At 42.5% G+C, this 27,891-nt stretch overlaps 1 protein-coding gene across 1 annotated transcript in view; it reads left to right on the top strand.

The window, feature by feature from the left end:
- The window catches only part of LOC139388272 (GDNF family receptor alpha-2-like), an 86,383-nt gene that overhangs the window by 44,945 nt on the left and 13,547 nt on the right, over nucleotides 1-27,891 (top strand). The window contains exons 4-5 of the mRNA XM_071134838.1: nucleotides 21,895-22,088; nucleotides 22,245-22,432. Coding sequence (XP_070990939.1) covers nucleotides 21,895-22,088; nucleotides 22,245-22,432 — 382 coding nt within the window. The remainder of the gene's footprint in view (nucleotides 1-21,894; nucleotides 22,089-22,244; nucleotides 22,433-27,891) is intronic.

Consider the following 27,891-nt stretch of genomic DNA (forward strand, 5'->3'; position numbering starts at 1 on the left):
TACGGAGGGGCTACTTAGAATACAAATCTCCTCGGTTGATTGAGATGAATGAACAGAAGCTATTTTGTGTGTGTGTGTGTGTGTGTGTGTGTGTGTGTAACTGAAGCTATCCTCCATCCCCGCATGAAAAGCTATTTTCTTTCCAATTTCCTTTTGCACCAGTTCACATTTCTCATTATTTAAAGCACTGAGAAGTCATCTGCAGCTTCTCTAGGAGACATACGAGCTTCACTATAGAAGAAATTACATCCACCACACACACACATTCCACCATTTCTTGGTATATGTGGAAGAGAGAGTGTTTATATTTTATATAATTTGTGTATTCCCTCTCAGTTCATCAAAGATAAACACTCTATCTGACGATTGATCATACTTCATTTGAACTCTCTCTCTGTTTCGGTATTTCACACAGACTCCTGAGCCTTTAGGGCTGGATTCAATCCGTATCGCGGAAGATCCACGTTAAAATGTAAACGTACGTTTCGATTGAACTGACATATGCTGGGAATGCAGTCTTTGCAACCGCGGGAGCATTGCCTATAATTGTCAGTCGCGCTACAAAGAGGATCTTCAGAGCTACAGATTGCATTGAGCCCTTAAAGCGGCAATCTGCAGTTCAAACAATAACAAAGCAGACACCCTGCCACTGATTTAGTAAACAGCTGAGGGATGGGGCTGAAGAAATGTAACCACTTTCAAATTCATGGTCAAAGCTATGGATACAAGGACTGACCATCAATCATATCACAATTATAGTTGTAAACATGTTTTGAGGCTACAAAGTGTGTTCACATTCACACTGTTTTACAAACAATGGAGTAAAACAGACATAGTTTGGGTTCTGACGGGGTACGACTGTTCAACTAAGCTCATGAGGCTTCTATAAGTTATATTCTTCAAGAATCAATGGATAGATATTATTAATTTAAAGGGGAATTTCACCCTGGGGACCCTGTTTTTTAATCATGTCCAAGTCAGTGAGATGTGTTTCACACATACAGTACCAGTCAAAAATTTGGACACACCTAATCCTTCCATGGTTTTTCTTTATTTTTACTATTTTCTACATTGTAGAATTATAGTAAAGACATCACAACTATGAAATAACACGGTTTACCAGCAAATGTTAGCACACGACAGGCTAGCTAGTTAGCCTGGTGCTTGTTAACTTGCTATGTGCCAAGCTTTCACATTTGTAACTTGTTAGCAAACATGTAACACCAGGAAATGTAAATCATAATTGACGAGGGTTGACATTTTAAATTATGATGTCAATTGGATGCAAAATCTCGCAAAATTATAGGTATGATGCAAGATAAGATCCCCCCCCATCCATTGACTTTGACAGGTCATTCTTGTCTATAGTAACCCATGGAAGGTTTTGTTGTCGTTGTTGTAGTAATGTCTTTGTGTTGTGTTTTGAGAATCTTCAGAGAGAAAAATTAGATGGTTGTGTAATTACTGTTGTAGTCTTGATTTTATACTTTTCAGTGTACCTCGTGCTCGTGTACCCAAAATGCAGCTACTTTGTGGTGTATTTCAGCAGGACACTGTGGAAGGATTACAGATAACCCGAGTTTTCCAAAGACAAAAGGTAAATAGAGAAAAGGGGTAGCCTAAATTGATTACGTGGTCTGTAAGGTACTCTGTGGTCCTCAGACTACCTCTAACCACATAACACAAACCCATACGAACATTACCCAATTCATCTTTATGTCATGCTCAGTAGCAGTGCGTGGGTAAAATCACTGGGGAAGCCAGAAAAAAAGAGCCATATTACAAACGGTGTTGTGATAATTGCGTTGTTTGCTCTGTAACCTGTTAGTTCATATGCCTTGCCGTCGTGACATATGGGCCTAAGGCAGAGACAATAAGAAGACACAGTGGCAGAATAAATTCACCCACACCTTTGTTTCATCACAAAACCGGGGAGCAACCTCTGTCCAGTGGAATCCACAAAGCATATCGCATGAAACAAACAGTTACGTGACCTACAGCATGGTCAATCAAGTTAATGTTTCTTACATTTTTGGACTACTAAACGATTATTGATTTAGAACACCGGAGAAATATTTGGCTGTCCATGTTACTGATGTGTGTGTGTGTGTGTGTGTGTGTGTGTGTGTGTGTGTGTGTAAGTACAAAAAACATGTTGACTCACCCTACTTGTAGAGAAACGCTAATGCCATCCTCCTCTCTTTCCTGTTGCCAAAACGGTCTATGACTTTGTCATACAGTACACACTTTTAGTTTGTTGTCATAGGTTGCATGGCTAGAGAGTCTCTAGAGAGTTGAAAACAGCAGGTCTGGGACAGGTAGCACATCCGGTGAACAGGTCAGTATTCCATAGCCGCATGCAGAACAGCTGAAAATGAAGCAGCACCATGGCCAGGTGGACTGTCGTCATGTCAAGTAGTCCTGAGGTATGGTCCTAGGGCTCAGGTCCTCCGAGAGAGAGAAAGAAAGAAAGAAAGAGAGAAAGAAAGAGAGAATTATAGAGAGCATACTTAAATTCACACAGGACACCAGATAAGACAGGAGAAGTACTCCAGATATAACAGACTGACCCTAGCCCCCCGACACATAAACTACTGCATCATAAATACTGGAGGCTGAGACAGGAGAGGTCAGGAGACACTGTGGCCCCATCCGATGATACCCCCGGACAGGGCCAAATAGGCAGGATATAACCCCACCCACTTTGCCAAAGCACAACCCCCACACCACTAGAGGGATATCTTCAACCACCAACTTACCATCCTGAGACAAGGCCGAGTATAGCCCACAAAGATCTCCGCGACGGCACAACCCAAGGGGGGGGGGGGGCAACCCAGACAGGATGATCACATCAGTGACTCAACCCACTCAAGTGACGCACCCCTCCTAGGGACGGCATGGAAGAGCACCAGTAAGCCAGTGACTCAGCCCCTGTAATGGGGTTAGAGGCAGAGAGTCCCAGTGGAGAGAGGTGAACCGGCCAGGCAGAGACAGCAAGGGCGGTTATTTGCTCCAGAGCCTTTCCATTCACCTTCACACTCCTGGGTCAGACTAAACTCAATCATATGACCTACTGAAGAGATGAGTCTTCAGTAAAGACTTAAAGGTTGAGACCGAGTCTGCCTCTCTCACATGGGTAGGCAGACCATTCCGTAAAAATGTAGCTCTATAGGAGAAAGCCCTGCCTCCAGCTGTTTGCTTAGAAATTCTAGGGACAATTAGGCCTGCGTCTTGTGACCGTAGCGTACGTGTAGGTATGTACGGCAGGACCAAATCAGAGAGATAGGTAGGAGCAAGCCCATGTAATGCTTTGTAGGTTAGCAGTAAAACCTTGAAATCAGCCCTTGCCTTAACAGGAAGCCAGTGTAGGGAGGCTAGCACTGGAGTCATATGATCACATTTTTTGGTTCTAGTCAGGATTCTAGCAGCCGTATTTTTGCACTAAGTGAAGTTTATTTGGTGCTTTATCCGGGTAGCTGGAAAGTAGAGCATTGCAGTAGTCTAACCTAGAAGTAACAAAAGTATGGATTCATTTTTCAGCATAATTTTTGGACAGAAAGTTTCTGATTTTTGCAATGTTACGTAGATGGAAAAAAGCTGTCCTTGAAACACTCTTGATATGTACGTCAAAAAATAACCAGAAACTGGTAGCTACCATGGCATACCCAGTTAGCAATGATCACTCGGGAGGCCGGCATCCTTCCAGAGTGGTCAAGTGCCATGCGACAGCTTTTTGCACATCGCCTCATTCATGGGGCACCCGCGATAGGCTGCCGTGCTCTTGCTGTTAACATGGCGTTTTCCCCTCACACAACCTACCGGCCTTTCACCCACCCTTCTCCCGAATATACAGCATAACATACAAAAGAAACATAAAAAGACTCAACTAAATCAAGTACAAGAGGCATGCAGATAATAGAAAATAAGTTTACAATAATTTTTTTTTTTTAGATAGCCTACAGGGATAGACAGTAGTACGGACATTGTTTGCCCATGTGCATAGTGAGTGACAGAAGGTACAGTACCGTAGCAGCATATAAACAATACTAGTGCAGTAAGGTGACATAACAATTTCATTGGTCCGGTAGACAAATTGTATTTGAATGTGTACAGAATATAAATAAATGGTAAGTGTGCCGTAGTCCAGGATTCAGCTGTTGGAACAGTCTTGTGGCTTGGGTGTAGAAGCTGGCTATGAGACAGGTGGTCTGAGACTTGATGTTGACCCTCACTGCAGCGGATCCCTCTACCTTGTGCGCCGCCTTCTCCCACCATCGGATGCCCTGAATCTGAATCCCCTCATCTGTGGCATCCTGGGTTGTTCCGAATGGCTTGTATACACAGAAAGAACATTTGAATCGCACATAATCTTACACATGAGTTTAAGAAATTACTTAAAAGTAGAGAAAATTAGGGGAACACTTTTAATAAATATCAACACATACTGTGAGGAATGGTCTTTAAACAGGCCTTATCCTGGGCGGCAGGTAGCCTAGCGGCCAGTAACGGAAAGGTTGCTGGATCAAATCCCAAGCTGACAAGGTAAGAATCTGTCATTCTGCCCCTGAACAAGACAGTTAACCAACTGTTCCCCGGTAGGCCGTTATTGTAAATAATAATTTTTCCTTAACTGCCATGTCTAGTTAAATAAAGGTCACATTTTTTTTTAACAGCAGAGGTGGCGATGTATTATTTGTTCAGCATTTTGAAATGTTTGGTGGTGATAAGTTAAAAAAGTAAACGTCCTCTCGCTGTCAACTGCATTTATTTTCAGCAAACCAAGTCCATGTGTAAATATTTGTATGAACATAACAAGATTCAACAACTGAGACATAAACTGAACAAGTTCCACAGACATGTGACTAACAGAAATTGAATAATGTGTCCCTGAACAAAGCGGGGGTCAAAATAAAATGGCAGAACACTGACATTCCTGTCTTGCAGGGAATCATGCACAGAATGAGGTGTATGGCTGGTGGTATTGTCATGCTGGAGAGTCATGTCTGGATGAGCCTGCAGGAAGGGGATCACATGAGGGAGGAGGATGTCTTCCCTGTAACACACAGCGTTGAGATTGCCTGCAATGACAACAAGCTCAGCCCATTGATGCTGTGACACACCGCCCCAGACCATGACCCGCTCCAGAGTACAGGCCTTGGTGTAACGCTCATTCCTTCGATGATAAACGTGAATCCGACCATCATCCCTGGTGAGACAAAACTGTGACTGTCAGTGAAGAGCACTTTTTGGCAGTCCTGTCTGGTCCAGCACTGGTGGGTTTGTGCCCATTGGCTACGTTGTTGCTGTTGTGTGTTGAGGACCTGGCGACGTTGTTGTTGTTGTGTGTTGAGGACCTGGCGACGTTGTTGCTGTTGTATGGTGAGGACCTGCCTTACAACAGGCCTACAAGCCCTCAGTCCAGCCTCTCTTAGCCTATTGCGGACAGTCTGAGCACTGATTGTGCGTTCCTAGTATAACTTGGGCAGTTGTTGTTGCCATCCTGTACCTGTCCCGCAGGTGTGATGTTCGGATGTACCAATCCTGTGCAGGTGTTGTTACACGTGGTCTGCCACTGCGAGGATGATCAGTTGTCCGTCCTGTCTCCCTGTAGCGCAGTCTTAGGCATCTCACAGTACGGACATTGCAATTTATTGCCCTGGCCACATCTGCAGTCCTCATGCCTCCTTGCAGCATGCCAAAGGCACATTCACGCAGATGAGCAGGCACCCTGGGCATCTTTCTTGTGGTGTTTTCAGGGTCAGTAGAAAGGCTTCTTTAGTGTCCTAAGTTTTCATAACTGTGACCTTAATTGCCTACCGTCTGTAAGCTGTTAGTTCATTAATTGTTTATGGTTCATTGAACAAGCATGGGAAACAGTATTTAAACCCTTTACAATGAAGATCTGTGAAGTTATTTGGATTTTAACGAATTAACTTTGAAAGACAGGGTCCTGAAAAAGAGACATTTATTTTTTTGCTGAGTTTACAAACAATTACATCTGTTCTTTAGTTTCAAAAGCCTGTGCATTTTTTCCACTAAAATTCACAATCGCCATTCTTCTTGCTCCTAGCCGAGAATGGTAACTTTCTGTTGGTTGCTGTATGGCATCAGTGGATACTCAGACTGCTCTCAGGGCAGATCTGACGGTTTTGACTAGCAGAATTTACTTTTCGTAGAAGGATAGAACTAGGATAGAAGCAGCAGTTTAGGAGAATTAACGTGGCAGGTTAGGAGAATTAGGTTAAAGGTTATGAAAAGGGTTGGCTAAAATGCTAAAATTGTCCCTGATGCACCAAAAAACAATCTAGCTACAACCAGGCTTGCTCTGATAACAATTTGTTTCCACTAATGTGATTCTGCTTTGAAGTTGGACTCTTCAACTTCTTCTGTGGTGGTTAATAATTATAAGATCGGACCCTTTTTTCCCCGCCTAAAATGACATACCCAAATCTAACTGCCTGTATCCAAGCACCTGAAGCAAGGATATGCATATTCTTGATACCATTTGAAAGAAACACTTTGAAGTTTGTGGCAATGTGAAATGAATGTAGGAGAATATAACACATTAGATCTGGTAAAGGATAATACAAAGAAAAGACATGCATTCCATCATCTGAAATGCAAGAGAAAGGCCAATATAGGACTCTAGGCACAATTTAGATTTTGGCCACTAAATGGCATTAGTGTATGTACAAAGTTTTAGACTGATCCAATGAACCATTGCATTTATGTTCAAAATGTTGTATCAAGACTGCCCAAAAGTACCTAATTGGTTTATAAATACATTTTCAAGTTCATAACTGTGCACTCTCCTCAAACAACAGCATGGTATTATTTCACTGTAATAGCTACTGTAAATAGGACAGTGCAGTTAGATTAACAAGAATTTAAGCTTTCTGCCCATATAAGATATGCCTATGTCCTGGGAAATGTTCTTGTTACTTACAACCTCATGCTAATCACATTAGCCTGCGTTAGCTCAACCGTCCCGCGGGGGGACACCAATCCTGAGGTGCCACCACCTACTGTACATAGTGTGGACCTCTCTATTTTCAGGATTGAGAGTATGAGTCAGATTTTACCCTCCAGTATATCAAAAACCTTAATGCATATAACATTACTTTGGCAAAGGAGGGTAAAAAGTGGATATATTAAGTTAATTCTCCACTATTATTGGTCACAGTTCAAAGCCTTAACATCCTCCCAATGAAATGGCTATGGATTCCAACACTTTAGCAATGCAGACTTCACTGAAATAATAGAAAGAAGCAACTATGGATTGGACAATATCCATGTATGACAGTGCAACATCTGAACAGGTCCACCATTTGACAAAGATGACGAAGAAGCAAACAACAACGAGATGCTACAATTCAAGTTCTGTCAATGATTTTGATTTTATGTTATTGGTGAGATGCCAAATCGGCTTCCGTTTACAATTTTTTGGGGTGAGCCAGGACCATTCACAGTTGAGCTTACTCAGTTTAGCTCAGCACTGATTGGCTATTATTGTATTCAAAAAAATATCAAGGGAGGCCAAATGCTTGCTTGCTTGCTTGCTGGCTTCCCTTGCATTTAATTCTATGGGCAGCAACGATGTCAATACTCTGTTTGGCCAGATAGCATCAGAAAGATGAGCTACTGTACACATAGAGACAGAGAGGATGCTTCCACCAGTGAGATACATTCAGCCTCTTGCGAATTGAAGGAAAATTATGAAATAAAGAGAAACAAATGGTAAAATTCTATGTATTTTTTTTTATTGGTATTTTTTAATTTTGGGGGAAAAAATGGCATCCATGAATAGACACCACTGGTCATGCTTACTGTAAATTGAGCTATCTTAGCCATCAGCTTGTAAATATTTTTGCTAAAATTACCTTCACCTTGTGCAGAGCTAAGGGTTGGAAGCAAATACTGGTGGAATCAGATTCTCTACCACCTACAGCAAAATACACAATTTAACCACCCCACTAATTGTATCGATCTCTATTAGACTGGCTAGCGTAGCACACCTAACATGGACATTTCAATTGTCTATTTTCTGACCATGACCTCATTCACGTGGTACCCGCGATAGGCTGCAGTGCTCCTGCCGTTAATGCCCTCACACAGCCCACCCGCCTTTGATAGTCATCAACGGTTTTATTCAAGTGGGTGAGGCAGTTTAGGGAGTGGCATCTCTTAACAAAGCAAAAACCTTTATGGCTACAAAGGAACAGTTGGTATTGCCTTGAAAATATAGTAATTAAATCAATGGCAAAATGTAGGCTGTTTTGGGGCTTAATCAATATATCATGAATTAACTTAAACTGAAAATGATTAAGGGTATCCTCTGTTTTTAAATGCACTATGTCCAGATGTGTGGTTGTATTGTGTTTTTACATTTGGCAAATAAATCGAATCAAATTAAAATGACAACAAATGTAAGGTATTTATAGAAACAACAACTGCCTGCAGCCTGGCTGTGGTTAGCTGGAAGGTGGCAGGCCCAATTTGAGATTACAGAAATTCCTTGCTATTGTCTTTCAAATTCACTCATGGCTAGATGGCTGGCCGAAGGCTTATGTCTGTCCTCTGAGTGGAGGCTAAATGACAGCGATTCAAAATCAGCCTGCCAAGGGTTTATAGCTGTCCTATGAGTGGGGGCTCCCCGCCAGAGATGCAAATCACATCTTAAAACAGAGAACTCTGTTGGTGGTAGGAATTTATAGACTTGGTCATACAGTAGGGAAAATAGCAACTCTTTTGCTGTCTGGGTAGGCTAAATTGATTGACAGTGTGTATCCAAAAGACGGCTATATGATAAACTGATGGCTTTCAGAGTTCAATCCAGCACTGTAGCTAGCTAGCTAACATTAGGTTACCTCTAATCGAGAATATTCAATTTTGTTGCGAAGGGGGAAAAAAACGATGGCATCACTTCTCAGCTGGCGTCAAAGTGTATTCCCAGTCAGTTCAGCCTGCAAATCCCTCTGATCATTTCTGTAAGCATCCTTCTTCATCGCTGCAAGCCACTGGCAGCATCGTGGTTCATCTCCGGTATGTAGAACGGTGAAAGATAACTCCTTTTTGTGCTTGTTTGTAATTAGCACAGAACACCACACGGGCATGATGACATACGTTAGTGAAAAACAAACCTAATTATGCATGGTGTGGATCATTTTGATGTCTATGACAAAAACTTTAATAACATAGTATGCAGTGGCAGAGCCAGGATGAAATGTCCCTTTAAGTGTCTAAAAATGTATATAGCAAGTGCAGATTGCCCCTTTAAATGTCAGAAGACTCCAACAGCGCAATGTGTGTGTTTGTATATGTGTACGTGCAAGCCGGTGTGTGTGTGAGTGTATGTACTTGTGTGTGTGTGTTTGTTGTTTAGAGTGAGGTGATGAGCTTACAGACAGAGATAAAAGGATCCTATCAGTCTGATTGGATTTATAATGACCTCATGTGAAGATGCCCACTCAACCCTAGATAGTACACTATCCACTCACCATGCAGAGATCGGCAACTGACAAAGAGACAGCGAGAGAGAGAGAGAGAGAGAGAGGAGAGAGGGGAAAGACGGACGGGAAGACAGGAGAGAGAAAGAGCTGAAAGACAAAGAGAGAGAAAGAGCTGAAAGACAAAGAGAGAGAATGGGATAGGGAGAGAGTGAAAGAGAGAGGGATGAGGCAACAAGAGTGGGAGAAGGATGCAGAGCTAGAGAGAGACAGATTGGGAGGGAGGGAGAGAGAGAGGGAGGGAGCGGAAGATAAGAGTATGATATAGAGGAGTGTTAAATAGCATGTGCAGAAGAAAGAGGAAGAAAGAAGAGTGGAACATTAAAGGATGTCTTAGACAAGGCTGTTACCAATCGATTGGAGGGAAAGGCTAAGCGTGACAGAGAGAGAGAGAGAGAGAGAGAGAGAGAGAGAGAGAGAGAGAAAGAAAGAGGGGGTGTGTGTGCATGTGTGTGCGTGACAAAGGATATTTGAGGAGACAGCGGAGAGACAATCACCAACGAGCACACTTCTTTATCCAAAACACTGAGACGCATCAATATAGACAGCTCTGATGCAAATATGTGTGTGAAAGAGAGGGAGAGAAAGTGTGTATGTATGTGTGTGCAGTTGTGTTTGTGTTTATGCATAAATATTTCTCAGAAGAGAGCTGTTTTTCCTGTTGGTCAGTGTTGGGACGAGCGCCAGACAACCCTATAATATAAGCCTACACATTTTATTTTTATTCAACCTTTATTTTAAGCGGGAAGACAATTATTGAAATGTGCCCTGTATATCCGACATAAATATACTATCCACACACACCACACACACACAAATCATCTATATATACAAAAGTATGTGGACATCCCTTCAAATTAGTGGATTTGGCTATTTCAGTTACACCGGTTTCTGACAGGTGTATAAAATCAAGCACACAGTCATGCAATCTCCATAGACAAACATTGGCAGTAGAATCGTCCTACTAAAGAGCTCAATGACTGTCAACGTGGCTCCAACAAGTCAGTTTGTCAAATATCTTCCCTACTAGAGCTTCCCAGTCAACTGTAAGTGTTGTTGTGAAGTGGAAACGTCGAGGAGCAACAATTGCTCGTTAAAATCTTCTGTTCTCAGTTGCAACACTCACTACCGAGTTTAAAATTGCGTCTGGAAGCAAGAGCTGTTTATCAGGAGCTTCATGTAATGGGTTTCCATGGCCGAGCAGCCGCACACAAGCCTAAGATAACGAAAAAGCAAAGCCACACGTCATATGGAGTGGTGTAAAGCTCACTGCCATTGGACTCTAGAGCAGTGGAAACACCTTCTCTGAAGTGATGAATCATGCTTCATCCTATAGCAGTCCAGTGAAGGGAAATCTTAACAATACAGCATACAATGACATTCTAGACGATTCTGTGCTTCCAACTTTCTAGCAACAGTTTGGGGAAGGCCCTTTCCTGTTTCAGTATTTCAACACCCCCGTGCAAAGAGTGAGGTCCATACAGAAATGGTTGTCGAGATCGATATGGAAGAACTTGACTGGCCTACACAGAGCCCTGACCTCAACCCCATCGAACACCTTTGGGATGAATTGGAACGCCGACTGTGAGCCAGGCCTAATCGCACCAATATCAGTGACCGACCTCACGAATGCTCTTGTAGCTGAATGGAAGCAAGTAATTGCAGCAATGTTCCAACATCTAGTGGAAAGCCTTCCTGGAAGAGTGGAGGCTGTTATTACAGCAAAGGGGGGACCAACTCCATATTATTGCCCATGATATTGGAATGAAATGTTTGACGAGCAGGTGTCCACATACTTTTGGTAATTTAGTGTGTGTGTATGCAGATATACATATATACTTATGTGTTAGTAGTAAACTTAGAAATAGTTTTTTACATTGGATAGAGACTAGAAAATGGTATATCATTCACTGCAGTTGAGGAACAATGGTAAAGTGATTCTGCTTTGAAAGTTGATTAACTTGTAACCCCACTTTTGAGAAAATGACCCTTGAATGTTTTGGTACACCTACTGGAGAGCTCTTCTTTCACACCCTCTTAAGCCTTAGCCCCACGCATCACTTTAAGGATTCACATGTGAGGCCATGTGCTAAACAGAGTGAGTAGTGTAGTAAACAACAAAAGATTTCAAGACAAAAGTAGTAACCTACAATAAGGAAAAACTCCAGGTAAAAATACACTTAATCTAGTCCTTGGCCTATATCCTAATTTGACTGTGGTGCAGGTCATGTGTTCTTCACAATACCGTCTCTGGTAAACACACACTATATCAAATCAAATCTACATTTATATGTCACACGCACATAAAAGGTGTAAACGGTACACTGAATTGGTTACTTGCATAATAGCAATATCAAAAACAGAAAATGTCCAGATAGAAATATTTTAGAAACATTTTCCAAACATTTTATAGTTCTTGATGGCTTACGTTACATCTTCCAAAAATGGCACGGAAGAAAGGACTATCAACACATACTGAGCAGCTCACGTTATAGACAGAAGCATGCTACATGGCAGACCAATCCAAACTCATCTTCTGGCATGTCCAGCCTATCCATTATCTCCGGCAATCATGGCTAGTGGGAAGGTTCCTACCTTTTTCTGTGGCTAAACTAATTAGGCTCATAATTTAACAATTTTATTAAGGCACATGAAAGTTCACATATTCCAGAAGGCATTTCTTCCCAAAAAAGATTTTTTTTTTATGTTCAAATTTCTCTCTGGTGAAATAGTGATGTGCGACATGTGCCTAGTTTCCTGAAATGAGTCACATATTACACACATTAAAATACAAAAACAGTAATGTGAAGGAAACACATAAAACATCACAAATCACCCAGAAAAACAGTTACATTCCTCCACAAATATGTCCCAATAAATACATTAAATTGCCCGAACGGCACCAGAACATCAAGACTAAATGTACTTTGAATTTTTTCCCAGCAATACGGTGCAATTAAACTAAAAGCAGGTTTACCTGAAAAGGAGACCCTTTTCTTTTCTTGACTTTATATTGCGATTGGCAACTTTCATAAATTAGGTGCATTACTGCAACTGACCTCGTTCGTCTTTCAGTCACCCACGATGGCTCTGGTTTGAGTGTTAGAAGGTATTTCGAAGAGATCAGTTATTTCAAAAAGTCTGTTAAAATTCACACAAATAAAATAGGTTGGTGAGGAATCAGCTAAATGTCAATCCACACAGATTGATAGTTAGTTAGATGGAATCACACAGTTTGTAGGATCACCACAGTTATAGGCAGCAAACCAGAGCCCAACAACAGACTAGAACCCAGCCATTACTAGGACCCAGCATATAAATACACCCAAGGCACAAACTCACCAGCCTAACAACAGCAAGGAGAGAGCAGTGACTTACTCAATGCGATTAAATGCTGGGGCCCATCAAAACAACAACGCAACGGAGGCCATGTTACCAGTATGCCAGCCAAGAAAGAAGCACCTTGGAGGGTATGTAGAAGCCGGGAGGGAGGCAAGCGCTATACCGGGTGGTGGAAGAGTAAAAAAAATAGTAAATCCAAGTATACTAAACGAAGTGGAGTTTGTTTGGTAGAAATTCAAAACCACCCAAGGCACAATGTCAAGTGGAAGGATGAAAAAAGCACTAGGAAGGTGTCTGCTCAGAAAAATGCCCCAGTGCAGAGTAGGGTGCCCAGGTAAATCGAAGTAGGCCTCAAAAGTTTCAGCAGACCTGTTTTGTATGTCTCCTTAAAAATCAGTATGCACTATTGTCCAAAGTGTTCAGTTATATGAAACAAAAATTCAGCTACAAACACTGATCAGAGAAAAAAAGACATGCTTGCCGCCATCTTGAAAAATGGGTGTGACTGAATCACATGGTGACATAACGGACATCATTATTACAGGCATTACGGGCATAACACTATTACAGCCATCATGATTGATGGGGTTCTGAATTTGGGGGTTCTGAACTCTGAATTTCTTGAAGTATATAAAGGTGTACCATGTGTCAGGGCGGCAGGGTAGCCTAGTGGTAACCGGAAGGTTGCAAGTTCAAATCCCCGAACTGACAAGGTACAAATCTGTCGTTCTGCCCCTGAACAGGCAACCCACTGTTCCTAGGCCGTCATTGAAAATAAGAATTTGTTCTTAACTGATTTGCCTAGTTAAATAAAGGTAAAATAAATACATTTAGACCTCTCATATCATTATTGTGGATGAGGACAAAGGAGGAGAACAGGCAATTTAAGGAGGTGAAGATAGCAGAAGAGAGCAAAGGGAAAGGAAAGTGGAGAAGGAGTAGGAGGGTGAGAAGGAATAAGAAAAGAAGGAAGGGGGAGGGGATATACACTGAACAAAAATATAAATGCAACTTGTAAAGTGTTGGTTCCATGTTTCACAAGCTGAAATAAAATATCCCAGAAAGCTTATTTCTCTCAAATGTTGTGCAGAAATGTGTTTATATCCCTGTTAGTGAGCATTTGAAACTGTGTTTGCACATCCAAAGAATTTGTCTGTCAGAAACTGTCAGAAACCGTCTCAGGGAAGCTCATCTGAGTGCTCATCGTCCTCACTAGGGTCTTGACCTGACTACAGTTCGGCGTTCTAACCTACCTCAGTGGGAAAATGCTTACCTTTGATGGCCACTGGCACGCTGGAGAAGTGTGCTCTTCATGGATGAATCCCGGTTTCAGCTGTTCCCTAGCATACAGCGTTTATGGCGTCATGTAGGCGAGCAGTTTGCTGATGTCATGCTTGCATACACAACAAGAACTCACGGTTTTGTCCACGTTTCTCCAAACGTCAAATTTGACCCTTAAGTTTGTATAGAGTAACGGTAACAACAGAAACAACTCCTCAAAGTGGAACTGACAGCGATGTAATTACATTGCAGATATGATAACAAACACACAATCATAATATAAAATTACCAGTTCATGCTACACAGCCATCTTCATAAGAGGTTTTAAAAATAGGTTCTATTTGAGTCAACGTTCCATGACGAACACTAAGGCATTCTTGGCAGAATAGATGGATGCAGTTCAATGCATGATTAATATAATTCACCTATACATTTCTTGGTACTCCAAAAATATTGCTATCAGGTTGCAAATCACAATTGGCCTGGTACATTGTTTGCTGCCTCTATTTGGGATGCACTGTTTCAGTTTTAATGGCTCAATATTTTGGACTAAAACTGACTAATGTTTATTTTTTTAAATTTTTATTTCACCTTTATTTAACCAGGTAGGCTAGTTGAGAACAAGTTCTCATTTGCAACTGCGACCTGGCCAAGATAAGGCATAGCAGTGTGAACAGACAACACAGAGTTACACATGGAGTAAACAATTAACAAGTCAATAACACAGTAGAAAAAAGGGGAGTCTATATACATTGTGTGCAAAAGGCATGAGAAGGTAGGCGAATAATTACAATTATGCAGATTAACACTGGAGTGATAAATGATCAGATGGTTATGTACAGGTAGAGATATTGGTGTGCAAAAGAGCAGAAAAATAAATAAATAAAAACAGTATGGGGATGAGGTAGGTGAAAATGGGTGGGCTATTTACCAATAGACTATGTACAGCTGCAGCGATCGGTTAGCTGCTCAGATAGCAGATGTTTAAAGTTGGTGAGGGAGATAAAAGTCTCCAACTTCAGCGATTTTTGCAATTCGTTCCAGTCACAGGCAGCAGAGAACTGGAACGAAAGGCGGCCAAATGAGGTGTTGGCTTTAGGGATGATCAGTGAGATACACCTGCTGGAGCGCGTGCTACGGATGGGTGTTGCCATCGTAACCAGTGAACTGAGATAAGGCGGAGCTTTACCTAGCATGGACTTGTAGATGACCTGGAGCCAGTGGGTCTGGCGACGAATATGTAGCGAGGGCCAGCCGACTAGAGCATACAAGTCGCAGTGGTGGGTGGTATAAGGTGCTTTCGTGACAAAACGGATGGCACTGTGATAAACTGCATCCAGTTTGCTGAGTAGAGTGTTGGAAGCAATTTTGTAGATGACATCGCCGAAGTCGAGGATCGGTAGGACAGTCAGTTTTACTAGGGTAAGTTTGGCGGCGTGAGTGAAGGAGGCTTTGTTGCGGAATAGAAAGCCGACTCTTGATTTGATTTTCGATTGGAGATGTTTGATATGGGTCTGGAAGGAGAGTTTAGAGTCTAGCCAGACACCTAGGTACTTATAGATGTCCACATATTCAAGGTCGGAACCATCCAGGGTGGTGATGCTGGTCAGGCGTGCGGGTGCAGGCAGCGAACGGTTGAAAAGCATGCATTTGGTTTTACTAGCGTTTAAGAGCAGTTGGAGGCCACGGAAGGAGTGCTGTATGGCATTGAAGCTCGTTTGGAGGTTAGATAGCACAGATAGCACAGTAACTAAGCATGGGCAATGATCACAAGTCAGTCATAGGGTGTGTGTGACTTTTCCCCCTCATGTCGTTTTTCGGTGGATAAACACAGCTAGTAAGAACTTGAATGACTGTTAACCAGTTAGCATATCGCTAGCGTTCGCAAATTCACTCTGGCTATCTACTCTGATTTCAGAGCACTCTTGTCTGAGTGTGCCAGAGTGCAGAATAACTGATGAATTTATGAACGTGCAACACCCACTGACACCGCACATTGACTCGGTACCGGTAACCCCTGTATATAGCCTCATTATTGTTATTTTTTGTGTTACTTCTTTTAATTTTTTTACTTTAGTTTATTTATCATGTATCTCTATTTTCTGAATTGCATTGTTGGTTAAGGGGTGGTAAGTCAGCATTTCATGGTAAGGCCTGTTGCATTCGGCGCATGTGACAAATGCAATTTGTGACAAATGCAATTTGATTTGATTTCATATGACCAACCGGTGTCAGTAAATGTAGGCAAAGAAAGTAACACTTAGTCTCGAACGCCCTAGATAACATGTAAACAGCCTAACCAGCTCTGCTAGAGCGAGTAAAATGGTCAGAGTAAGGTGTTCTCTCGTTTCTGTCTGGAAGTAGCTAAGTAGCAAGCTAGACAACTTTAGCTAGTTAGCTTTGGGTGCTTGGTTGGGACGAGTAGGCCACAATTCCCCATCGTTTATCAGTGCAATTTTGACGGCCAGCTAATTGAAAAAAAATTGAGAGGGTTTATCTAATGTTCCTTCGTTAGATTTTAGCTCATCTTTCTCTGGCTAACATTAGTTGTTGATCTTTTTGTTGTTGGTGTGCATAACTGATGGAGAGAGAGAACCTACCTTTTCATGGTTGTTTAATCAATAGGACTGTAAAGTTCCCAAATGTACTGTAAGATGACTCCCGTGGTGTTTACATATTTGCAGAAATTAATTCAGGTGTATTTTTTGGCTTTTGGTGAATGCGTTGTAATGATCTCAAGTCGCGCTGTTGCAACTGCCCGTAAACACACAGCCCAGTTCAAACGTGAGTGATGGCAGGCCTGTGTGGCAAATAAATGCTTACAGTAGCTCTGATTGGCTGAACGAGACAGACGTTTTATTAGGTTTTATTACTACGGTTAATTGTCCAACCGCACGGCCACTTTCAAACGCACGGCCGCTTTCCCAATCTAATTTTCACAAATGCCTTCGCATACCTAATTCCCAAACATTATATTAATTTTTGAAAATGGGAAAATGACCATATCTTAGTGCTCGCTTGTCAGAAAATGTTTTTTAAAAAAGTGATTTTTATTATTCCTGGGGTTGGATATGAACAGATGTCATGTTGCTAAAATCCTGCCAGTTCCAGTTTAAGTTTAGGCATTCATTCCGAATAGTTAAGTTCAGGGTTAAGGTTTTGGTGAGGTTTAAACCGAAAAAGCAGTGCCTAACACTTGGATTGAATTTGCGGCCCTCTGAGCCAGAGCCGGAGCATGTGGCTTACTCCCACCACTACCCCCATCCACAACTGGGCTCCAGAGTGGCACAGCAGTCTGAGGCACTGCATCTCGGTGCAAGAGGCGTCACTACAGTCCCTGGTTTGAATCTAGGCTCTATCACATCCGGCCGTGATTGGGATAGGGTGGGGCACAATTGGCCCAGGCGTCGTCCGAGTTTGGCTGGGGTAGGCCGTCATTGTAAAAAATAATTTGTTAACTGACTTGCCTAGTTAAGTAAAGGTTAAATAAAAATATATAAAAAATCCCTAGCAAACTGCAAGTCTAGTTAATGGTACGGTAATAGCGCTCACCGTTGCCCAAAGGGGCTGGTTTTTAAGTAATCTCCCGACGTCCTTGGTACCTGGAAGGACATTGAATTTCACAACCTGGCTGTGCATATGTGCATGCTTGCATGCTCGAGTGTGTAACTGCATGTGTGTGTTTGTGCATATCTGCTATTGTGAAACCTGCTACATGCACATTAAATCTTTTGTGTGTGTTCCCTGCAGTACATCTGAGCACAGGGGACTCTAGACATTGATCATTATCTAAGTGAGGGGGTTCTAATAAGGTTCCTCTTCTTTCATCTGACACATCATGGCTCTGTCTGTACAGCTGTGGAGGCTGCTGAGGGGAGGACGGATCATAATAATGGCTGGAATGGAGTCAATGGAATGGCATCAACCGCATGGAAACCACATGTTTGATACTATTCCTTTTACTCTATTCCAGCCATTATTGTGAGCCATCCTCCCCTCAGCAGACTCCACTGCTGTACAGTTTGCTCTGCTCAGTACTGTCTAGCTTCACATATACATCTCCATATCTTTTTCTACCATATTCTTTCCATCTATCTAATTCTACAGATATCTGTGTGCATGTGCGTGTGTTTTTTATGTCTGTCGTTGTGTGTGTGTGTGTGTGTGTGGCTTTGGTTAGGCTAGCCAGCTGTGTCTATGCTGCTCCCAGGCGTCTCTCTTCATCTTTACTCTTTTGCCCTCCTTGTCAAATTCCTCCTCCTTTCCTTTTCCGCTCCTCACTTTGCCAGTTTCCCATCTTCCTCTCTCCGCCTCTCCTGGTCCCCCACTCCCCCTTCTCTCTGACCTTGTCGAGGGGGGAGGGGGGGGTGTAGTTGAGAGGCTGCCCAACTGCAGCACTTTAATAAAACATACGTTTAAGACACTATGTGTAAAAGTGTGTGTACATGTTTGTGTGTGTGTGCATGCGTGTGTACAGATCTGAATGTGTGTGCGTGTGTGTCTGGGGGCAAGGCTTTGTGTGTAGATGCCCGTAAAGGCTGTGTGAGAGAGATAACAGCTGACCCAGGGCAACACTGTAATTGGCCCATGCACTCACTCGGGATATTGCTCTCTCTCTCTCTCCATCTCTATGGCTCCCTCTCCTGGGATCCCTCACTTTTCCCCCTGAATACTTTAGCACAGGAAGGAGAGGAGAGGAGGATGGACATGAGATTAAGAGATAGACAGGGCCTTGGGCTATGGGCTTGAGACTCTTTAACAAGAAGACACGGTTTAGATTGCAATCAAAGCCCTCGCACCTTTGCGCACGCACGCATGCACGCACGCACGTACGCACGCACACACACCAGCCAGTTAACCCATGATACAAGTCAGTATTTGACGCCAATCCATGTCTGGATAAGAGGCGTAGGTGGAGAGGGAGAGGGCAGAGAGACAGAAAGAGAGATAGGGATAGAGAGAATCAGAGGTGGTCTACAAATCATCTGCTCGAGAAAATATTGGCCTGCGGCTGATTCTAGTTGATGATCCCTCCATCTTAGCATTCGTCCACCATTGTAAGACATATTTTTTAAGCTATAGAAATGCATTTATTAACATCTACATTTATTTTTGCCAGATGTATTATATTGCAGACACACAAATGCATATGTTTTAATTATATTATGTGATCTAAACATAAACATAAAAAAAATATGAAAATATATTTTTTTAAATCCTTAAAGTATCAGTTTTTGGAATGATATTGTAATGGCTTTCTTCCTGGGAAGGAGAGGAGGACCAAAATGCAGCGTGGTTAAAGTTCATGGTTCTTTAATAAGAGAAACTTAACATGAACAAAATACAAAACGTGGCAAAACCGAAACAGCCCTATCTGGTGCAGAAAACACAAAGACAGGAAACAACCACCCACAAAACCCAACACAAAACAGGCTACCTAAATATGGTTCCCAATCAGAGACAATGACTAACACCTGCCTCTGACTGAGAACCATATCAGGCCAAACATAGAAATAGACAAACTAGACACAAAACATAGAATGCCCACCCGGCTCACGTCCTGACCAACACTAAAACAAGGAAAACACACAAGAACTAAGGTCAGAACGTGACAGATATAATGTTACTGTCTTCACTACAACAAAAAAATACATATCATTTTGTCCTTGAAATATTTAATTGAAATGCTGTAGAATTCCATTCATTCCTATGGAGGACGGATCCTTCTGGGAAGGGCCAATATGGCCGACCGGTGGCTTCAAAGCCTCTCACTGGCCAACACATAGCATCAGCAATCCAGGGTTTATAAAATACATAATTGGAAGGAACACACAGCCAGAGAGATATAGAGATATATGCACAACGTTCCCCAACATTCCCCAAGGCCCGAGTGAGACTAATCCATCCTGGCTGAAATTGAGTTTAATAGGTAAAACAATTGATGCCTAAACTTAACCTTAAACACTTCAGAATTTGACGTTTGGAACAACTTAGAAATTTGACTTTTCTGAAACATGGAGGAACTTCTAATTCTGACGTGAGACCTTGAGAGCTAGTTCATTGGCATTAGGCAATTTGAATCGGCCGTGAATAAGAGTAAATGCCCATTCCGAGAGCAACACACACACCGCACATACCGGAAAATAATACAGACATGAGTGCACACATCAGTAATTCTGTGCAGCTGGAAGGTGAAGCTGTAATGAAGTCGTTATTCTCCAGTCATTAAGGCTTGTCTACTTCAATCACCCTGAGCTCAGCTCATTTGACACAATCAATACACTACAAGGAGGGGGAGGAGGGGGAGGTGTGTGTGTCAGAGTTGCCCTACGGGGACCAATAGTGCTCTATTAGAAGTCTAATATAAGATGTGGAGTATGAAATAAAAATGCTGATTTAGAATGTGTTCCCACTACAACAAACCGTGTCACCGATAATGAGAATAAGGGCTTGAACTTTACATAACAGTTTCTCCTTCCCACTGACAGTATTGTTTCTTTAAATTGTGTGTGTGTGTGTGTGTGTGTGTGTGTGTGTGTGCTTCTAGCTTAAACAGATATTATCCTGAGTTTATATTTGGCCACAGTCACATTAGACCAGCTCGCGTGCCGAATTTGGCCCCCAGGTGGTTTTATTTGGCCCCCCAAGTTTTCTGATCAAAGAAATACATATATCATTTTTTGTGTAGAATTTCATTGTTGGACATAGACTGTAAAAACACCAGGAAATCAGCTCAGAGTGATTTCAATTTAAGAAATCTATTCTCAAGTATTCCCAAGCATAATAGAGAGACAAGTGATTGTATTCAAATGTAAGCAAGATTTGAAATTATTATGTTTCAGTCAAACATTATTTCTGTTTGGGCTTCTTGCGGTCAATTGAGAGTCTACAAATGATTTGTAATTAACTTCCGTCCCCCCGACCATCTGCTCCAGTAAAAAATTGGCCTGCAGCTGAATCTAGCTGGTGATCCCTGCATTAGTCTCTGGTGATGTGTAACAAGACGAGCACTGGGGTCAGACACAGATTGTGTTATTAACTTTTAGTCCTCATATTAGCCTTTTCCTCTCTAGCTTTCTCTCCTTCTCTCCATCTCTCTCGCTGCCTCTCAATTCAATTCAAGTGGCTTTATTGTCATGGGAAACATGTTTACATTGCCAAAGCAAGTGAAGTAGATAATAAACAAAAGTGAAATAAATTATACAAAAATTAACAGTAAACAGAAAACTCAAAATTTCCATACGTTTCAAATGTCATATTATGGCTACGGTATGTACAGTGTTTATATATATATATATATATATATATATATATATATGTGGGTTGTATTAACAATGGTGTTTGTTCTTCACTGGTTGCCCATTTCTTGTGGTAACAGGTCACAAATCTTGCTGCTGTGATGGCACACTGTGGTATTTCAGCTAATCGAAATGGGAGTTTATCAACATTTGATTTGTTTTCAAATTCCTTGTTGGTCTGTGTAATCTGAGGGAAATGTGTGTCTCTAATATGGTCATACATTAGGCAGGAGGATAGGAAGTGCAGGTCAGTTTCCACCTCATTTTGTGGGTAGTGTGCACATAGCACACTCTCTCAAGAGCCAGGTCTGCCTACGGTGGCCTCTCTCAATAGCAAGGCTATGCTCACTGAGTCTGAACAAAGTCAAAGCTTTCCTTCTTTTTGGGTCAGTCACAGTGGTCAGGTATTCTGCCACTGTGTACTCACAGTGTACTCTCTCTCTCTCTCAACCCCACCCCTCTCCCAGACTCCTCTCTGTCCAAGGCCAACCCATGCTCAGAGCCAGGAAAACCGTGTAACCCATGCCTTGATGCAGCCAAGGCCTGTAACCTCAACGAAACCTGCAAGAGACAACGCTCCAATTACATCGCTATCTGCAACAAACCTCCTCAGCCCTCACAGGCCAACCAGGAGCCTTGCAGCCGCAAACGATGTCACAAGGTGGGTGGTTGTTGGACTTAAGTCTGAAATGATCCTATTCCCTAGTAATACACTACTTCTAACGAGAGTCCCATCACATGGTGGATGATGATAATGATGAAGATGTTGATGATGAAGACGACTATAATGATTGCAATTTGTCCTGTGTGTCCCCAGGCGCTGCGTCAGTTTTTTGAGCGTGTGTCGTGGGAGCTGAGTTACCCCCTTTTGTTCTGCTCATGTCCTGACCAGGCCTGTGCAGAGAGACGTAGACAGACCATCGTACCTGCCTGCTCCCACCAGGAGAAACACAGACCCTCCTGTCTAGAGCTACGGCGCAACTGCCGCTCCGACGCACTCTGCAGGTAGGCTACACTTTCACGCACACAAGTGTACACACACATTTACACATGCATGCACAAACACACTTCCAAACACACACTCAAGTGTGTACACTCATCAACACACGCATGCATGAACACACATACACAACCAGACACACATTGAGCACTGGGATCAGAATCTTTTGGCTGCCTCATGAATTAGATTTTCTCTCTTCCTCCAACATAATGTCCCAAATATCCCAGCAGTTTGTGCGGGCTGTTTGGGTGGTTTGGTGTTTGTGTGTGTACTGAAAGGCTTTCAGGGCAATTTAGAGAGTGAGAGAAAGAAAGACAGAGAGCAGAGATGGAGAGAGAAAGAAAAAGAAGGGTAAAAAGAAAGAGCTAGGGGGCAGAGGAGAGAGTAAGAAGAGGAGCGAGGGGAAGAGAAGAGAGAGAGAGGTAGAGAGATTAAGAGAGAAGTAGAGGATGGTAACTGCGGGTATAACTTGGGGCCTCTGAGTTGGACACTGATTGGAGCAGGCAGCCATGTTCTCATTAGCTATGCAAATATTGTAAATATGTAATGACAATTAATTAAAGAGAAGATTTAGTCGGAACAAAACCCCTGATTATAACCAAATACACACTCACAGATGCACCAGGAGGGGTGTATTGCTTGAGAGCCCTATTAAAACGAGGTAGATTGGTCCTACTACTTTTCAAATGTGCAAAAATGTATCTGAAATGTAGCCAACAACTGTCGTTTTTTATAATAACACAAAGACATGCACCCCATTGTGACATACAAGTCTATCCAAAATGCAGCTGTAGTTGCCGTAGGCCTACACATCATTTTTTTCTGTGGGAGAGTTTCAGAAAAGCAAAGTAAATCCAACTAAGTCCATGTTCTATATTCATAGCTGATGTGAAATGTCCTACATGGCAGAAGCCAATTAGAATCTGCCGCGAATAACAGTAAATGGCCATTCCGAGAGCAACACACACGCACACACACACACGCACACACACACACTATAGCAGAATAGCAAGGAGCGGTGACAAAGTAGGCTGTGTCGTTTTCATAATATTGACATCACTTTTACAGTAGCCTATCACATAACGACTATGTGTAATGAAATTGACAACAGAGTGAACGTTTCGTCCTCTACTACTGCGACATACAAAATGTCAAAAATGTTGGCCCTTCTGAAATGCAGCCATATACACAACTCTCATTTTGCACACAAGAAAGCATGCAATGTTGAAGAGAAGCCCGACACACCGTAACCATCGATTAAGATCACTTCATTGGTCAATTGCACACAAGGTCCAACCAGAATTTGACTTCCGCTTTTAACCCAACTCCTCCAAAAGGCACACATACAGCTGTTTTTTTGGAGAGGTACGGGGAGCTGTCACACTGGGAGCCCAGGAGCTGTTCACTTGCAGACAGATTTCTCCTGTCAGAACCAGGATATGAACTGGTAACCCTCTGATTGCTGGCTTGCCTCTCTAACCGCCAGGCTACCTGCCACCCCAGGACAATGGACAGAAGGCTACCACCAGTCAGTGTGATGAAAGGATAACGTTAGATGCACCAACCAAGAGGAGCACCAGGCCAGGAGTCACCTCTGAGCACAACCAATAGGATACATTGGCCATTTTCTCAGCAAATATGTCTATCTATCAATAGCAATTAGACCTGCAAAAGCAAAAAATTACATTAAGACTCAATTAAATCTAAAATATAAATTCAAGTAAAAAGCAAACGCCTAAACTATTTATGATTTTTTTTTTTAAATGGACCAACAACCAGTAGGTTTATATGAGGGAAAACAAACGGTTTTAGCTTACCATTTAGAAGAGTTGCAGCCTCCTCTATGCTGTGTTGAACCGTGCAAGGAAAGATGTACTTCAGGGTGGAGAAGGAAGTTTTGCACAGTGCTGAAGGTGCCCCAAATGTTAATCCAAGTTTTAGTGCCAACAGCACAGTCGGCATTGCTGACAAAGGCCCGCTGTCATTTTGAAGAACACTGAGTGGGGTCCTTGTTGTTGCTGGGTGTGGTTGCGATTTCTCTTCGCAAGCCACATTAAACTCAGCTTCCACTAGTTCAGTTTTGGTTAGATCCAACAAAGGCTTGACCTTGTTCACATCAAAATGTTTGGGCTCAGGATCCGTGGCACACAGGCTCCACCAGTCGACTATATGGTTTGCTAAATCGTGATGACATTTCCCCCAGCACGGCATCCAAAATGCTGAAAACAGTTGATCACTTCTCATATCCATCACCATGCTGACCCACTATGCTTTCAGTACTCTTGCAGAGTTGTACTGATGAGGCTCCATAGTTTGCTAGGAGCTGGTGTGCTCATGACCTCCTGGCATTCACCCGAAATCTTTTAGAATTCAGCATCATATCGCAGTTTATCAACGCACCCATAAGTACTGTGGACAAGTTTGACACCGGTGTGGAGATCAGTTGCTTCAGACTGCAGTAACTTATTACGAGGGTCGAGGAGCCCCAGGATATTGTGAATTATTGTTAGCAATGAACTTAAACCTCTGCTCTGTCACTGTTTTCAATAAGCCTGTGGCCTTGAGTCTCACATCTGTGCCATACGTGCAAGGAGATTCAAGCATCTCTGTGATGTTGTCACTTGATTTCAAAATGACTGACACACACCACAACCAAATGCGATTAAATTTAGCATGCAATATTTTCTGCACACCCCCGTGTTTTTCCCAGACAACACTCTAGCTGATGCCAACATTTGTTAGCGCTGACTCTGATAGATAGATGCCCCCCCACAAAATAAAATAAAATGGGTGGGAAGCACCTGCCCCATAGATCCGGGCCTGTCTCCTCTCCTCTCATAAATATACAGTAGGTGTTGTTAAAATGAGAGTGTAGGTTATTTCTGACCAATTATATTTAAGGTCAGCAGTGTCAGTTATACATTTCCATATTATTATAATTTCACTGTGTTTGGTTTGTGTGTGTTTTCCTTCTGCTAATGTACATATTATAATAAGGTGTTTCCCACGGGATAACTGTGAATCTGCTTCACTGTAACTGACAAGTCAGGGTCAGAGGGAGAAAGAGAGAGAGAGAAGAGCACTGGGAAGAGAGAAAAAAGAGAGGGATAGAGTGAGAGTTGAAAGAGCGGTCGGGAGAGAGGAGTGGACAGAGAATCTATGTCCTTATTTGATATGCATGTGCACTACTTTGGCTAGCCTAGGCTGTTAGCTTGGATACTAGAATACAGCATAGCAGTTAGCTGTCATACAGTGAGTCTGTCTTGTCTTTCAACACAGTTCTCTTATCGAATATGAATTTACACACACACATAAAAATACACACACAAATGTACACAAGCATGCACACACTCCGCCCTTTGATCTTTGTCAATGAGTCAGACACCACATCCACCATCACAGCTCCCCCAAACAAAGGGCACAGAAGTCAGTGTGAGTGTCAACTTCAAAGGTTCCTGTGAAGCATTGCTCATCCATCCTAAGACACCTAAACTCATACCGACATAGACACCAAAACACACACACAGGCATAAGCACACACTCCCATGGAATGACTGACCTCTATGAGAACGTCAACAGCACAGTATTCAGACCTGTCAGTCATACACACACATGCCAATTGGTAAAAATTTGGTACATGTTTTAATCGCTTATTAATAAATAATCAACCAAATTGTTATTAATGAAAACACTAACTAATTGGTAGGTCTAACTTTACTAGTTACTTCTGTGAATGTTCAGTATCCTCCCTCCTAATAAGGGAGGGACATTTGAAAATATCTTAAAGATATGTGGGTTTTTGGTAACAGAATGACAACACTAGACAATATTTTTCCTACATTTACAGAAGGCCAATCATTTCTGCAAAACTAAATACACATGATGATACTATTTGGCGGTCGTCTTTACTTCAAGACTATTATTTTTTATGTATTTCTAAAACCTTTTAAGACTTTTTCTGCTAGGTATTTTCTAAGATCCCATTTGACCAGAAATCAAAGCCTTTGCTTATTCCACATCTGTAGAATCTCCCCACTATACATACAGTGGGGAGAACAAGTATTTGAACAAGTATTTGATACACTGCCGATTTTGCAGGTTTTCCAACTTACAAAGCATGTAGAGGTCTGTAATTTTTGTCATAGGAGATGGGTCGTGGCTGGGTCTTCCAGCATGACAACGACCCGAAACACACAGCCAGGGCAACTAAGGAGTGGCTCCGTAACTGTGAGAGACGGAATCTAAAACAAAAATCCAGAAAATCACATTGTATGATTTTTAAGTAATTAATTAGTATTTTATTGCATGACATAAGTATTTGATCACCTACCAACCAGTAAGAATTCCGGCTCTCACAGACCTGTTAGTTTTTCTTTAAGAAGCCCTCCTGTTCTCCACTCATTACCTGTATTAACCGCACCTGTTTGAACTCATGACCTGTATAAAAGACACCTGTCCACACACTCAATCAAACAGACTCCAACCTCTCCACAATGGCCCAGACCAGAGAGCTGTGTAAGGACATCAGGGGTAAAATTGTAGACCTGAACAAGGCTGGGATGGGCTACAGGACAATAGGCAAGCAGCTTGGTGAGAAGGCAACAACTGTCGGCGCAATTATTAGAAAATGGAAGAAGTTCAAGATGACGGTCAATCACCCTCGGTCTGGGACTCCATGTAAGATCTCACCTCGTGGGGCATCAATGATCATGAGGAAGGTGAGGGATCAGCCCAGAACTACACGGCAGAACCTGGTCAATGACCTGAAGAGAGCTGGGACCACAGTCTCAAAGAAAACCATTAGTAACACACTACGCCGTCATGGATTCAAATCCTGCAGCGCACGCAAGGTCCCCCTGCTCAAGCCAGCGCATGTCCAGGCCCGTCTGAAGTTTTCCAATGACCATCTGAATGATCCAGAGGAGGAATGGGAGAAGGTCATGTGGTCTGATGAGACAAAAATAGAGCTTTTTGGTCTAAACTCCACTCGCCGTGTTTGGAGGAAGAAGGATGAGTACAACCCCAAGAACACCATCCCAACCGTGAAGCATGGAGGTGGAAACATCATTCTTTGGGGATGCTTTTCTGCAAAGGGGACAGGACGACTGCACCGTATTGAGGGGAGGATGGATGGGGCCATGTATCGTGAGATCTTGGCCAACAACCTCCTTCCCTCAGTAAGAGCATTGAAGATGGGTCGTGGCTGGGTCTTCCAGCATGACAACGACCCGAAACACACAGCCAGGGCAACTAAGGAGTGGCTCCGTAAGCATCTCAAGGTCCTGGAGTGGCCTAGCCAGTCTCCAGACCTGAACCCAATAAAAAATCTTCGGAGGGAGCTGAAAGTCCGTATTGCCCAGCGACAGCCCCGAAACCTGAAGGATCCGGAGAAGGTCTGTATGGAGGAGTGGGCCAAAATACCTGCTGCAGTGTGTGCAAACCTGGTCAAGAACTACAGGAAACG

The sequence above is a fragment of the Oncorhynchus clarkii genome, chromosome 29 (genome assembly GCF_045791955.1).
Source record: "Oncorhynchus clarkii lewisi isolate Uvic-CL-2024 chromosome 29, UVic_Ocla_1.0, whole genome shotgun sequence".
NCBI classification, from domain to species: Eukaryota; Metazoa; Chordata; class Actinopteri; order Salmoniformes; family Salmonidae; genus Oncorhynchus; species Oncorhynchus clarkii.